Below are 16,825 nucleotides of genomic sequence, written 5' to 3' on the forward strand. Positions count from 1 at the left end.
ACTTATCTATATTCCATTATGGTTGTTGGGTATTTCTGCTATTACAGGCAGTGCCCCTTATCCATAATCCATACTAATTTTTTAATTATCATTCTTTTTAAGCCAATACTATTCACTACATACTTGTTACGAATACATTATATATATATATATATATATCAATGGCCCAATTTACGAACACCTTGCATTCCTGAGTAGTTTGTAAATTAAAACTTCATAATTTTGGAGCAATTTTCTCGGTAGATATAACGGGGAAAGCAGGAATAAAGTTTTTTTGCGTCCTTGTTAAGAATAGTTAGTATTAGAATGGCTGTGGTGCAAAAAAGCAGTTGGTTATTCCATTCTTTACTTCATTTATACATTGCTCTTTATTTTCTATATGTATACAGAGTTATACAGCAAAAACAAAATGCAGTATACTGATATATTTCATCTTGAGCTCTGGCAATACTCAGGCCCCAAGAGTTTGTACTGAGTTTATATAAGAGTACTGAGGAAGAACAATCATAGTCCAATTTTGGTTGATTTTTAACTAATAGTTCCATCTAATGGAATGCCAAATAAGTTTTTATAAGGCAGTTAATAAAATGGAAATATCACAGTCAGAAAAAAAGCACCCAGGGGAAATTTTAGTGTGCTGTGCAAGAATGAGCATAGCCCATGTCTGCAGAATTGTAACAATCACAATCCATTATTTATATAAATATTGAAAACTATTTTTCTTTTTTCAGAATTGCCAGAAAAGAGAAGTGATACGGACAGCAGGAAGTGGCCATTAGCATTTATGGTCATCAGTTACTTTTTTTTGATATGATATGTTCAACAACTGTATAGATTATCTTCAGCCACTTTATATGAAAAGAGTGGAATAGCCCTGCAAGGCTAATAAGGATTAAAAGTCACAAAGGAATGGCCTGTGTTTCTTTACTGACATGAATCTTATTTTGGCTCCTACTACAAAGCAGTTGTAACTTAAAAAAAAAAAAAAAAAAAGTGGTTCCTAAAAGTTAATAAGTTAAAAAGGATTGCATATTGATTTTCCAGTAAAATTGGCAAAATATAAGGAACTCAGTATTTAAAACATTTCTGCTGAAATCCTGAGACCAAAATTTTTTTTTAAAAAAAATTTGCCTTTGCAACTAACTGAAAGTAATATGCATGAAGAATCAGATGGCATGTGTTCAGCTAGTTCCCAACCAGTGGTTCACAAACCCATGGGACTTCGCAAAAGTGTTCCAGGGGTTTTCACTAGAAATTCTCTAATGGCATCTGCTTAGACTTACATAAGTATATTTTTGTAAACTACAAAATAGTTTAATATTAATTTATGCAGTTCGGTTCAAAATTTATATTTAATTGCGGTTTGGGTCACTTGCCCTTGAATAGCAAAGCATGTGTGACGGGATGTTAGTATAGTAGGGGGATGCAAATGTGCCACTGTGTATCGCACCATTCAGCTGTGGTAAAAGGGTTATAAAAAATTATAACTAATAATAAACAAAGATAGAATAAAGTAAAATGAAATACTGTATAAAGTAAAGAAATGCCAATGAAAGAAACCATATCTCCCACAATTCCTTATAATCTTACAGTATATCATGTTAAATAGATGTTTTCCATACAAAATTTTTTTTTTTCATTCTTAAAGGCCATTGTGTACTTAATAATAACTTTATATTTTTACACAATATCACTTATAAAAATGTAGTACAGTAATACCCCGACTTACGCAAACTCAGAGTTACGCGGTTCTTGATTTTTTTTCGTTTGGCAACACTGCCGCCCACTATCTTTAAGGTTGTTTTTCATATGCTATCGATATACGGTGCGACAGCGGAGAGTGAGAGCGAAAGATGAACAAAATTCAACTTTGCTGCCGCATGAGCTGCACACAAGAATTTGCATTCCAACTGTCATATTTATATGTGTATGTTCGAATTCTTGCTCAACTTTTGTTGGAAATTGCATCGTTTTCACGAAGAAAAAAAACTTTCCAGGCTTTAAGGTTTCCAAAGACCGATTGACAGTGATGGTTGGTGGGAATGCAGCTGGTGACTGCAAGTTAAAACCTCTCTTAATATATTGCTCCGAAAACCCAAGAGTTTTAAAAAATATATCTAAAATTAGCTTACCAGTGATTTGGAAGTCAAATCATAAAGCTAGGGTAACAGCTTCCGTTTTTGAGGACTGGTTTGGTCACCACTTCATACCCGAAGTCGAACGTTATTGCAAGTCTAAACAGATTCCATTTAAAGTGATGCTTCTTATTGACAATGCACCCGGTCACCCTCCTGCCACCCTAATTAATTTCCACCCACGTGTGAAAGTTGTGTTTTTGCCTCCAAACACAACCAGCTTGCTTCAACCGATGGACCAGGAAGTCATCAAAACATTCAAGGCCTACTACACGAGGCGTTCGTTTGCACGTCTGAATGAAGCTATGAGACAAAATACTGAGATATCTGTTAAAAACTTTTGGAAACAATTCAATGTTTTAGATGCCATTGGAATCATTGAAGAATCTTGGGATGAAATTCACAAAAAAAACATTGAATGGTGTCTGGAAGAAACTGTCCATTTTTTTTCAAAAACGAGACGAAAACAACAATGCCAGAAACTGATCATGTCGCTCATGTGATAGAAGAAGTTGTTAATCTTGCCAGGCAATTAGATTTGGAAATCAATGGTGATGACGTCAATGAGCTGTTGGATTCACATAGTCAAGAGCTGACAATAAATGAGCTCATAGAGATGCGTGACCAAAATGTCACTGAAGTATCTGACACTCAGGCCCAGTTCCACCAGAAAAGCACATGACAATTGCAAGCTTGACAGAAGGTCTCAGCTCAATTGAAAAGGGCTTAAAAATTTTAGAAAACAGACTCCAACGAAGAACGCATTATAGCTACAAAGCAAGGAATAAAAAAATCATTAGCTTGCTACAAAGAAATTCTGCTTGAAAAAAAGGCGCTGTGTCGTCAGACAAATTTGTTAGATTTTATGAAGCCATCGACATCGAAATAACTTTTTTACGTAACTCATTATTTTTTTAATATATATTTTGTATTAATATGCTTAAAGAACTGCAATTTTATTAAATATTTTTCTTCTAAACTAGTGTTTTTGTTAGTCCTTGGTCCCAATTAAACAAAATTTATATGTATTTATATGCAAAGTTGTACCCCGACTTAAGCGAATTCGACTTAAGCGATTTTCGTTGGACCCACCTATCGCGTAACTTTGGGGTATTACTGTACTGGAAATATTTTATATTAAAAATTCAGAACTAATAAACAGTTTCAGAGAATATAGGCTTAGTGGTTCATTATAAAAATATGTTGAAAGGGGTTCACAAGTCAAAAAAGGTTGGGAATTGCTGATTTAGACAATGATTCAGTGTGAACTTTGTTTTTTTGTTGTTTTTGTTTAAGTTTATTAAATCTTTAACTCTTTTTGTCAGTTTATTAAATTTCATATATTTTATGTTGGTTTATTAAATTCTGCACCAACTTATTAAATTTTGGTTGTATAGTTTATGTCAATTTTAGGTCAAGATATTTAATGAAAGTTACTTCTGCTGCCACCTGATCATACTCTGGGTCACTGATCTGCATAAATTTTCTCCCTATTTGGTTATAGGTGTATGTAATTTACTTCTTTGGTTTATATGGGTAAAAAGTGGGGAAGTTGCATACAGGATATTTATAAAAATATCTTATATGCAACTTCCCCACTTTTCACTCATATCTTGTGCTCAAAGGTCCCCATAGGCAAAATTGCCATGACCCAGTTCAAATTGTATTACCCCTCCCCTTCATTCTTTGTACAGAAATCGGTATGAATAAATAAACACCAAATTTTGAGTATATATTTTTGTTATTTCCTGAATGGGTTGTTTTAGGGTGAATTCCAATTCCATAACCCCAACCCCCACCTTCTTCATTCTTCTCCAAAGAAACATTGCTATAAATTTGGAACAGTAGCTCTATCCCCTTTTAAAATTTTGGGACTTTTTAAAATTTAAGAATTTTAAAGGACCTATATGCTAAATTTCATATAGGGTAATCCCCACCCTCCCCCAACCTAAGGAATACTATTGCCACCCACATGAGGCACGGTTTTGCTAAACACTTCTTGAGTACAGTATAGGAATGTTTAATCCCCAACATACTTTATTTGATTGATTATGGATCAAATGTAACACTGTGTACATTACATGACTTGTTAAAACATATCTCAGGCTGTGTTCAGTGGATTTTCATAATGCATTTGTTTGGAATATTCCACAATGTGATTTAAAATAATTATTAATTTAAGGGGAGAAATCTAACTCTTCTAGAATGTAATAAAGTGCATATGTATGCCTGTATACATAATTTTCTTTCTAATTTTTAATTTTCAAACTTCTATAAACTATAATCACTGTACCCAGTGTGATCATTCTGTTGTTTTCTTTCAGAAATAATTACAGTTCTTAAGGGTCATACTGGGCTAGTGAAAGGAGTGTCTTGGGATCCTGTTGGGAAATACATAGCATCTCAGGTGTGTATTATATAAAGATTTCTGCCATACATTATACTGAAATTTTTTATATAACTATGTATATAGTTTCTAGGTGTATGTGTTATAAAGATCTCTTTCTGCAGTTATGACCGAAAATGTGCATAAGATAAGTTATTATTCAACTGATATTGTTGCTACATGGCTTAGTAATTAATATTGAAGAACCGCGTGAGGTTGGGAGTTTGATGCATAGTGATTTCTTGTTCCACTGACCAAGTGAAAAGAACTTTATTAAGTGAGAGAGTACACACAGTAACACAAAATGGAAACTGACACAAGGCACAGATATTCAAGAGATAAAATATATTGAATTTAGCACAAATAAAGAACATAACATAGAAGCTTTCGACTACTGTATGTAACCTTTGTCAACTAATTGAGCACTGAAAAGCAGTGGTTTTTATGTGTGTGGCTGACCTTCGAGTACGTAAGTACACGAGGTCAGAGAGGAGGCGAGGATGGTTTACCAATATGTGCAAACAGTGATGAGGTTGGGAGAGGGGGTGAGGGAGAGGAAGAAATAGGAAGGGAGACGGTTGAGGTAGGTGACTGCTGTCATAGGTGGCTGCCGAGTTCGCAGACTATTAGAGGCTCAAAGATGGGATGTATGTAGGTGCCACGGTCTCTGTTGATTGTACTTCCATACACTGATGTGTGCTGATTCCAGCCAATCAGCCAATGGTGGAGCTTGAAATTGCTAGAGAAGCCTATGATTTCAGCGTCTTTGGGTGTAATATCATGTCCTAACAGTGAGTAGCTAGTGCTGAATGGGCAAAGTCAGCTCTAGTGACGGTGATCCCTCAACCGGTCTTCAAACGACGGATGGCCTCCTTGATGTAACTTGCGTTTCAGTCCCAGCATGGTATGTAGTAAATAATTCTGCTCCACTTCAGAGGGGGGTATGTGGATTGCAGTTTCCTTCTGGATGTGGATGCTGTAGGTACGAAGGATTCTGGTTATGCTGTGTAATAGAGTAGGGTAAAATGGGATGCAGGCGCACCCGAGAAACCGGAAGTGTCAGGTTGGTGGGCGTTGGATGAAGAGTGTCCAGTGTTGTGACACCAGACACTCTTCATCATGATGTCCATAGTTCCCAGTAGTTGAGGGTCTGTCCATATATCTATGCCAGAGGGGGAGGGGTCGGGATTAGAAAGGGAATCTGTTTCGAACTCCTCCATGACCAGGTTTGCCAATTGAGTACTGATGGGAGAACCCATGGCAGGGCCTCTAGTTTGTTTATATATGGTGCTCTTGAGCATGAAGATGGAATGGTTGAGGCATAGCTGTGTTTCTTCACAGATATCTGCTAATGCTATGACATTGTGTGATGGAGTGACAGGAACAGTGGTTAGTGTATTGTCTGGCACATGTGGGTTTCCGATAGACTGATGTTGTTGATTTGAACCCTCTCCCTTTTCTGTTCTGTGATGAGTCTGTATATTTGGCAAGTTCTAAGATGCGATATCATGTCCCACCTCCCTATTTTGCTCACTCATAACCATTATCATCAACAAGGCTGCCACCACAGCAGGAATTGTGAGAACTCGCCAAATATACAAACTGCAGCTACTCATTATAGAACAGAACACCAGAGGTATAGCTGCCATACCAATAATGATTCGTTTGTTCTAAATTTAAGCAACCAGTCCATGCTGTAGGAACAGCTGGACATTTTAAAGCTTGGCCCAAAATTTGCCCCAATCCCTCAACCAATTCCCATCATGCAGACTCTTTTAGGAGTTGAAGCCAGTCTCTCAGCACTCCGAAGAAACCACAACGGAGGCATGCTACAAGATCATCAAATTAATTAGATCTTCAAAAAAGGCCAAACCAAATCTCACTAAGGAGCAAATCCATCACTTAAGAAAATTCCAGAACAACCCTGACATTATTATTGTACCTTGTACTTGCAGGTAAAGGACACATGACGGTCCTTATGGATTGACAGGAGTACCAAGGGGAAACTGGAACACCTCAGTGATCACACAACATACGAAGTGGGCCGCCCACCACCCTGAATGTTCTCGAAAGCAAGGTGAACGCTCTTCTTAGGAAGTGGCTCAACCAAGCCAAAATTAGCAAAGAACAATACTAGAACCTCCATGCCACTGGCTGCAATTGATGTCGCTTGTACGGTCTACCAAAAATCCATAAACCGGACATCCTCCTGCACCCCATCATTTCAGGCATGGGCACCCCCACCGATGAGCTGGCACACTTCATTTCCAATCTCATCAAACCACTGGTAGACTGGACAGATTTCACAATCCAATCCAGCCAGGAACTCATACAATGCTTAAAGAACTACAGCATCAACGATCAAGACCTTTTCTTTTTTTTTTTTTATGTGAACCCCAAACACGAAAGTATTAGGACCTGTAGTTCTTAGTACCGTGCTTGGGTTGAAGATTGAGAAGATAAAAGAAGATATTTGTTGACATTGGACTTGAACTTCTGTAGATTGTAATTTTCAGGAAATACGTATGAAGGAAGGTTGTTCCAGAAAACGGCAGTTGAATGAATAATGAGGAGGATGAAAAGTTGGTTCTGTGGGTTTGATGTTGGACAGTAAATGGATGTTGGCTGGTGGTGGCATGTGTTCGGACTGTTTTGAAAGAGAGAGCAGGAATTATAGAAGCCAATTCAGAAGAACAGTGCCCATGGAAGTATCTGTAGAAGAGGCGTGTAGAAGAAACAGTACGTCTATGAGAAAGTGAGTGGAGAGACTCTGTTAGAGACGAATCATTAATTAACCTAACTGCCCTCTTCAGAATGGAATCAAGAAGCCTGAGAGAGGTTTTGGGGGCACCACCGCAGATGTGGGAACAATATTCCATGGCAGGGCGGATTTGCGATTTATACAGAGTGAGCAGCTGTTTGGAAGAAAAGTGACGCCGAGAGCGAAAGAGAAAACCAATTTTTTTAGATGTAGAGGAAGCAATATTTGCAATGTGTTTGTGCCAAGAGAGATTTGAAGTCAGGGTAATCCCCAAAAGAGATATATCATTTTGACTAGAAATCGGAGTGTCACTAAAGGTAAGCATAGGAACAGAAGAATCGTTTTTGCGAGATATAAGACAAGACTGAGTTTTAGAAGGGTTGAAATCAACTAAGTTGTCTTTGCCCCACTGGAGAATTATCTGAAGATCGGCATTTAAGGAATTGGTAGCAGATTTCCGAGAAGTTGATTGAGCAGAACAAGGTTTCTCAAAATGGAAAGTGGAGTGCAATGTGCTATCATCGGCAAAACTATGGATAGGATTTCCAGTCAATGGAAGAAGGTCGTTAATATACAAGAGGGAAAGAGTGGGGGAAAGAACTGAACCTTGGGGGACACCGGCATTAGTGGAGAAGTTAGAAGACAGAGAGCCATCTACCATTACCCTAAGTGAGCGAACAGAGAGAAAACTGGATAACCAATTACAAAAAACAGTTGGCAAACCATAAGATGGAAGCTTGTTAAGAAGACCTTTATGCCAAACACGATCAAAAGCCTTTGAGATGTCAAGAGCAACTACTTGTGTTTCACCGAAACTTTCCATTGAATTAGTCCATAAATGGGTAACATAAGCCAGAACATCACCAGTGGGTCGACACTGACGGAATCCATACTGGCGATCGTTGATCCGGTGGAAGGTTTCTAGGTAGTTTAAGAGTTGGCGGTTAATTGATTTATCCATTACTTTAGAAAGAGTAGAAGTAATTGCAATGGGACGATAATTGGATGGGAGGGATTTGTCACCCTTTTTAGGAACTGGCTGGATATGAGCAAAATTCCAAGCTGAAGGAAAAACACCTTTGGAATAAGAAAGTGAAAAAAGGCGGCAAAGAATAGGAGTAAGTTCAGGAGCACAGGTTTTGAGAACAAGTGGAGAAATACCATCGGGACCTGGAGCTTTCTTAGCATCAAGATTCGTCAAAATCCTTCTTATATCCTTTTGATGGAAGACCACAGGAGGCATTGAATGGAGCATGTTGGGAATGGTGGGGGGTGTTTTACCAAGATCATTAATATATCAGTTGGAAGAAAAATGGGATGCTAGCAGGTCAGCTTTATCTTTGGCTTAAGTGACAACAGAACCATCTAGTTTGGACAGAGGTGGGAGCAAAGATGGGCAAAAGTTGCAGTCAATAGCTTTGGCAAGGGACCAGAATGCGCTGCTACCATTAGGGCAAGAAGCAAGTTTTCTAACTCTCAGCCTCTTCAAACTCTAGTTTGGACTGCTCATTGTTGTGAGCTTTGGTGTAGGCAGAAAATGAAACTGAAGAATTAGAAACAAGCCAATTACGATATGCAACATTCTTCTCTTGAACAGTCTTAGCACATTTATTGGAAAACCAAGGTTTAGACAAAGGACAAGATTTTAAAGTGGAGTGTGGGATAAAGGATTCCATTCCTGCAAGAATAATTTCACTGACACGGTCTGAGCAAATGTTGACATCAGACGTTTTAACAGTAATCTGACCAAGGAAAAGAAGAAATGAAATCTTGCAGATCATCCCATTTTGCATTCTTGTAATGCCAAACAACACAAGGTTGGGAATAGCCATGAGATAAAAGGCTCCATTGGAGAAGAGACAATCACCAAGTTGTGATCTGAAGTGCCTAAAGAACCTCTCACTTCAACTATGTACTTAGAAGGGTTGTTTGTGAGAAAAAGATCAAGTGTGTTGGCTGTATGATTAGGATTGTCCGGTATTCTTGTAGGTAAATGAACAATCTGTGCAAGGTCATTAGTAATTCTTGAAGTTGTCACAGACATTCTCTCAGATATGCCAGACAAGCTGTTCTTGCTACCTGGGAGTCTAAAACGCTGATGGAACTGATATTCGGGTGACACTTAAGTCAAGTGGACCCAATTTCGGTGAAGTCCGGACGGTCTATGACAGCCAAATCCTCTGCTTGCACCTTCACGATGGTGGGACTGTTAGTAATCCTGGGTATAACCTCCATGCACAAGTACATGGTGGGTGACCACCTAGGTGTGAACCAACGTAAGCAGGGGTCGAGGTGTGGCGCCCACACCACATGGAGGAACGCCGCCCCTCTATGTTACCAGGCAGTACTAGGTGGTAGATGACTCTCGTCAACCGGTGAAATACCACCACTTTGCTTATTGGAGGCTTGAAATGGTGGAACCCATGTTTAGTCTCTAGAGCTAAGTTCCGGCCAACCCTTCCCTATCTCTTCCATCATGCAGTATGATTGATGATTTTTGAGGTTATGATGAACGTCGTGGCAAGATCCAATATTCCTTACATTTCGAGGGTACAGCTCTAAAACGGTGTTCGCAGGCTGGCCGCTAGATAGTACACCGGACCAAACCTATTGGTAACTCTCTAGGAGGCTTCCGGATCAGCTAGTGTATAATCTTGCTACCTCTACTCTGCCAGATAGTGACTGGAGGGAGTCTGAGTAGTGTGTATGCGGGGAGCATTGTCGAGGCCACGTTATGTCAAGGATCTGGGTATATTCTTACCACATGTACGCCATATCCAAAAATTTCACTACTTCATACAGCATGTCCCACCCACTTTTTCTTACTATTGAATACACCATGAATTGTCAAAATAATAGAGCAAGCTTATCTGCGAAAAGATCTAAACCTCCCAAGGACTTCCTAATTCATTTCACAAATATACGTGGTCTTAATTCCAATCTCAACGATGTTCATTTCCACTTGCAGTCTTCCAAACCCCATGTACTTTTTCTGACTGAATCTCAGTTATCAGTTGATTCAACTACTTCTCATCTCAGTTGTCCAAATTATTTGCTGTATGATTCCTTTCGCCTCAAAGGTGGTACTTGTGCATATGTCCATTCTTATATTCCCTGTCAGAGATTGGCAATTTGGAATCTCCTCTCTTTGATCTTCTCTGGCTTAAAATCCGTCTACCTCATTGTGTCAAATTCATCTGTTGTCTCTACCGTTCTCCCAACTCCACTAATCACGTGGAGCTCTTTGACTTCCTCTCTTTGCAACTTGACTTTCTCCAGTCTAACTTTCCTAACAGTGAGGTAATTTTCCTTGGTGATTTTAACGTTCACAACTCCAGCTGGCTTCCATTTTCTAGTCACACCGACCCAGCAGGTCGAGATGCTGAGGCTTTTGCAATTACTAATGACCTAGCATAGATTTTTCATTTACCTACAAGAATACCGGACTATCCTAATCATACAGCCAATACGCTTGATCTTTTTCTCACAAACAACCCATCTAAGTACAAGGTCGAAGTGAGAAGTCCTTTAGGCACTTCAGATCACAACTTGGTGATTGTCTCTTCTCCAATGGAACCTTTATCTCATGGCTATTCCCAACCTCGTATTGTTTGGCATTACAAGAATGCAAAATGGGATGACCTGCGAGACTTCTTTTCTTCTTTTCCTTGGTCTGATTACTGTTTCAAAACTTCTGATGTCAATATTTGCTCAGATCGTGTCAGTGAAATTATTCTTGTAGGAATGGAATCCTTTATCCCACACTCCACTTTAAAATCTTGTCCTTTATCTAAACCTTGGTTTTCCAATAAATGTGCTAAGGCTGTCCAAGAGAAGAATGTTGCATATCGTAATTGGCTTGTTTCTAATTCTTCAGTTTCATTTTCTGCCTACACCAAAGCTCGCAACAATTGTAAAGCAGTTATTAATCAGTCCAAACTAGAGTTTGAACAGGCTAAGAGTAGAAAACTTGCTTCTTGCCCTAATGGTAGCCGAGCATTCTGGTCTCTTGCCAAAGCTATTGGCCGCAACTTTTGCCCATCTCTGCTCCCACCTCTGTCCAAACCAGATGGTTCTGTTGTCACTTCAGCCAAGGATAAAGCTGACCTGCTAGCATCCCATTTTTCTTCCAGCTCATGTATTAATGATCTTGGTAAAACACCTCCCACCATTCCTAACACACTCCATTCAATGCCTCCTGTGGTCTTCCGTCAAAAGGATATCAGAAGGATTTTGATGAATCTTGATGCTAAGAAAGCTCCAGGTCCTGATGGTATTTCTCCACTTGTTCTCAAAACTTGTGCTCCTGAACTTACTCCTATTCTTTGCCGCCTTTTTTCACTTTCTTATTCCAAAGGTGTTTTTCCTTCTGCTTGGAAATTTTCTCATATCCAGCCAGTTCCTAAAAAGGGTGACAAATCCCTCCCATCCAATTATCGTCCCATTGCAATTACTTCTACTCTTTCTAAAGTATTGGAGAAATCAATTAACCGCCAACTCTTAAACTACCTAGAAACCTTCAGTCTGATCAACGATCGCCAGTATGGATTCCGTCAGTGTCGATCCACTGGTGATATTCTGGCTTATGTTACACATTTATGGACTAATTCAATGGAAAGGTTCTGTGAAACACAAGTAGTTGCTCTTGACATCTCAAAGGCTTTTGATCGTGTTTGGCATAAAGGTCTTCTAAACAAGCTTCCATCTTATGGTTTGCGAACTATTTTTAGTAATTGGTTATCCAGTTTTCTCTCTGATCGCTCACTGAGGGTGATGGCAGATGGCTCTCTGTCTTCTAACTTCTCCACTAATGCCGGTGTCCCCCAAGGTTCAGTTCTTTCCCCCACTCTTTTCCTCTTGTATATCAATGACCTTCTTCCATTGACTGGAAATCCTATTCATAGTTTTGCCGATGATAGTACATTGCATTCAACTCTCCATTTTGAGAAACCTTGTTCTGCTCAATCAGCTTCAAGTTCTCGAAAATCTGCTGCCAATTCCTTAAATGCCAATCTTCAGGTAATTCTCCAGTGGGGCAAAGACAACTTAGTTGATTTCAACCCTTCTAAAACTCAGTCTTGTCTTATATCTCGCAAAAAGGATTCTTCTGCTGCTATGCTTATCTTTAGTGACACTTCGATTTCTAGGCAAAATGATATATCTCTTTTGGGGATTACCCTGACTTCTAATCTCTCTTGGCACAAGCACATTACAAATATTGCTTCCTCTGCATCTAAAAAACTTGGTTTTCTCTTTCGCTCTCGGCGTCACTTTTCTTCCAAACAGCTGCTCACTCTGTATAAATCGCAAATCCGCCCTGCCATGGAATATTGTTCCCACATCTGGGGTGGTGCCCCCAAAACCTCTCTCAGGCTTCTTGATTCCATTCAGAAGAGGGCAGTTAGGTTAATTAATGATTCATCTCTAACAGAGTCTCTCCACTTGCTTTCTCATAGACGCACTGTTTCTGCTGCTTGCCTCTTTTACAGATACTTCCATGGGCACTGTTCTTCTGAATTGGCTTCTATAATTCCCGCTCTCTCTTTCAAAACAGTCCGAACACGTGCCGCCACCAGCCAACATCCATTTACTGTCCAACTTCAAACCCACAGAACCAACTTTTCATCTTCCTCATTTATTCATTCAACTGCCGTTTTCTGGAACAACCTTCCTTCATACGTATTTCCTGAAAATTACAATCTACAGAAGTTCAAGTCCAATGTCAACAAATATCTTCTTTCGTCTTCTCAACCTCCAACCCAAGCACGGTACTAAGTACTATAGGTTCTAATACCTCTCGTGTTTGGGGTTCATATAAAAAAAAAAAAAAAAAATTGCAAAAGCCTCAGCATCTTGACCAGCTAGGTCGGTGTGACTAGAAAATGGAAGCCAGCTGGAGTTGTGAACATTAAAATCACCAAGGAAAATTACCTCACTGTTAGGAAAGTTGAACTGGAGAAAGTCAAGTTGCAAAGAGAGGAAGTCAAAGAGCTCCAAGTGATTAGTGGAGTTGGGAGAACGGTAGAGACAACAGATGAATTTCACACAGTGAGGTAGAGAGATTTTAAGCCAGAGAAGATCAAGAGAGTAGATTCCAAATTGCCAAGTCTCTGACAAGGAATATCAGAACGGACATATGCACAAGTACCACCTTTGAGGTGAAAGGAATCGTACAGCGAATAATTTGGGCATCTGAGATGAGCAGTAGTTGAATCAACCGATAACTGAGATTTTGTCAGAAAAAGTATATGGACTTTGGCAGACTGCAAGTGGAAATGGATATTGTTAAAATATTAGAATTGAGACCACGTATATTTGTGAAATGAATTAGGAAGTGCTTGGGAGGTTTAGATCTTTTTGCAGATAAGCTTGCTCTATTAGTTTGACAATTCATGGTGTATTCAATAGTAAGAAAAAGTGGGTGGGACATGCTGTATGAAATAATGAAATTTTTGGATATGGCATACATATGGTAAGAATATACCCAGATGCTTGACATAACGTGGCCTCGACAATGCTCCCCGCATACACACTACTCGGACTCCCTCCAGTCACTATCTGGCAGAGTAGAGGTAGCAAGATATACACTAGCTGATCCGGAAGCCTCCTAGAGTTACCAATAGGTTCAGTCCAGTGTACTAACTAGTGGCCAGCCTGCAAACACCATTTTAGAGTTGTACCCTCGAAATGTAAGGAATATTGGATCTCACCACGATGTTCATCATAACCTCAAAAGTCATCAATCATACTGCATGATGGAAGAGGTAGGGAAGGGTTGACCGGAACTTAGCTCTAGAGACTAAACATGGGTTTAGACTCTAGAGCTGTGTTTATAGTAATGTCAGTTACTTAACTGTGTTACTTAGTTAGCTTAGTTACTTAACTGTGTTTATAGTAATGTCAGTAGTGTTGTCAATAAAATTGCTGAATTTTAACTCCTAGTTAGGACAACTAATGCTGATATAATAGGGTTAACAGAAACATCGTGCCACCCTGAAATTGGAGATGATGAGTTCCACTATGGTATGTATAATGTATTTAGGAAAGATAAGGAAGACAGAAGGGATGGAGGGGTCACGCTTCTTATCAAAAACAGCCTGAATTGAAGAGGAGGTTTTGCTGAGTCTGAAGTTACGTCTGCCAGCATATCTGTGTGCTGCAAGTTAATTGGAAACAAAGGTATAATAAGAGTGGGTGTAATCTACAGACCCAAAGATTGTGTAGAGTATGGCTTGAATCTACATGGCGATGGAATGGGCAAACAAGAGTGAATGTGTTGCTTGCTCATTTCATCTGCATGTAGATGGAATGGGCAAGCAAGTGTGAATGTCTTGTTGTGGGTGACTTTAATCGACCCCAGATTGATTAGAATAAGTGGGAGGGAAACTCACCATGGATAAATTTTTTTTTAAAAATAAACTAGATGATTATTTGATTCTTGACATTTGAAGTATGGAATACATTTAAAGCAAGAATCACAGAAGCCATAAATGCATATATACCATTAACAAAATATTGAAGGAGGAGGATGCTGAAATGGATGATTGCAGAGCTGGCTGGTGAAATAGAGCAGAAAAAGATAGGATGGGATAGTTACAGAGCGATGAAAAGTACTGAAGCCTACAACAGATACAAGTTGATCTGTAATAATAAATTAAAGTTAGGGAGGCCAAGGCTGCATATGAGAAAGCAGTGGCTAAGAGAGCAAAGAATAGGGATGAGGAATTTTTTATGTATGTGAATACAACGAAGAAGGAAACTAATCAGATTGGACCCTTGTGCACTGGATATGGGAAAGTTTTAGATGATCCAGCAACATTGTTGCAGATGAATTGAACAGGTACTTTGCATGTCTTTACTGATGAAAGACCCTTCATGCTGAGAAGAGACTGTGCAAGTGAGGCTGAGCCATATAAAATTAGTGATGTTGTAATTACAGATGATTGTTTATTAGAAAAAAGGCAAGTAAGACTCCTTAGAGGCAATGATTAAGAATGAAATCCAGCAACATTTAGATAGATATGGCATTCTGAAGGACACAACATGGCTTTAAGGGAAAATATGGTTAACTAACTTAGTAGGCAATTTTGACAGTTACTCATGAGCTGGATGCAGGGAACAATTTCAACATGGTTCATTTGGATTTTATAGTCATTTGACTCAGTCCCTCATGAGAAGTTACTGTATAGTCTTGAACAGGATTACTGTTCAAGCTTATACAAACTTAATCTTACCAGGGATTACTGGTAAGATTCTAAGATGTATTGCTGGGTGACTGTAGGGCAGAAGGTTGTAAATAATGGATATTCTTCAGATTGGCATAATGTTAGGAATAGGATCCCTTGAGAAAAAACAGTGAAGGAGGAAAGGGATCTAAGAAAGGGAACAGCAAAAGGGTGACTATACAAAGAAAAGACTTCGATTATGTGAGCTACAGAGCTTGGCAACCAGGCACCTCGGACATGACCCGACTGACGTGTATAAGGCTCTGCAAGGGATTAGTTAAAAAAGCTGATCCAGCTAATGTTGCAGATGAATTGAACAGGTACCTTGCATGTCTTTACTGATGAAAGACCCTTCATGAGAAAGCAGCAAAGAATAGGGATGAGGAATTTATGTATGTGAATACAATGAAGAAGGACACTTCTTTGTTGTATTCACATGATCTGACTGACGTGTATAAGGCTCTGCAAGGGATTAGTAAAATGGATAAAGGTGGAATTTTCACTGTTATAAAGAATTCCAGAACTCATCATCATAATCAGCCATTTTCAATCCACTGCAGGATGAAGGCCTCTCCAGCAACTTTCCAGTTCCTTCTGTTTTGTGCAATGGCCATCCATTTACTACCCACAAACTCAGGAATTTCATCTGTCCATCTCCGTTGTTGTCTTCCTGGTTTTCTTTTAGCTTCTCTTGGGTACCATTCTGTTATTTTCTTAGTCCATTTATCATCATGTCTTCGAGCTATGTGTCCTGCCCAAGACCATTTTAGTTTTTTTTTTTTTTTTTTTTTGTAGTTTTGATAAGAATGTCCTTTACTTGAGTTTGCTGCCTAATCCATGTGTTTCTCTTCTTATCTAACAGTCTGATTCCCAATGTAATAAATTCCATTCTTTTGGTGAGTGCCCAAGTTTCACTTCCATAAGTCATGGTGGGGAGTACACATTGGTTCATTATTTTACGTTTCAGACAAATTGGGATATTGCTCCTCAGTATGTGACTATATTTCCTGAATGCTATCCATCCAAAATTTATTCTTCTCTTGACTTCCAGCCATTTATCATTATTACAGCTAATGACTTGTCCCAGATAAGTATATGACTCCACCTTTTCAATTACTGCTCCTTCAATGATTATATCCCTTTCTGTGGCATACTTGTTCATCATTACTTTTGTTTTAGCCATATTCATCTTTATTCATCAGCCATATTCATCTTGTTTTAGCCATATTCATCGTGGCTTATGACCACAATGTCATCTGCAAATCGTAAATGTTTTAGGCACTCTCCATTCACATTGACTCCTTTATGTGACCAGTCT

General features: G+C 39.0%; 1 protein-coding gene across 1 annotated transcript in view; it reads left to right on the plus strand.

Moving 5' to 3' along the window:
- Positions 1 to 16,825, plus strand: part of LOC150088720 (protein HIRA-like) — a 375,669-nt gene that overhangs the window by 107,550 nt on the left and 251,294 nt on the right. The window contains exon 7 of the mRNA XM_090369626.1: positions 4,460 to 4,542. Within this exon, the coding sequence (XP_090225752.1) occupies positions 4,460 to 4,542 (83 nt within the window). The remainder of the gene's footprint in view (positions 1 to 4,459; positions 4,543 to 16,825) is intronic.

Source organism: Mastigoproctus giganteus, chromosome 3 (assembly GCF_048544385.1).
Source record: "Mastigoproctus giganteus isolate SK-2022 chromosome 3, ASM4854438v1, whole genome shotgun sequence".
NCBI lineage: Eukaryota > Metazoa > Arthropoda > Arachnida > Uropygi > Thelyphonidae > Mastigoproctus > Mastigoproctus giganteus.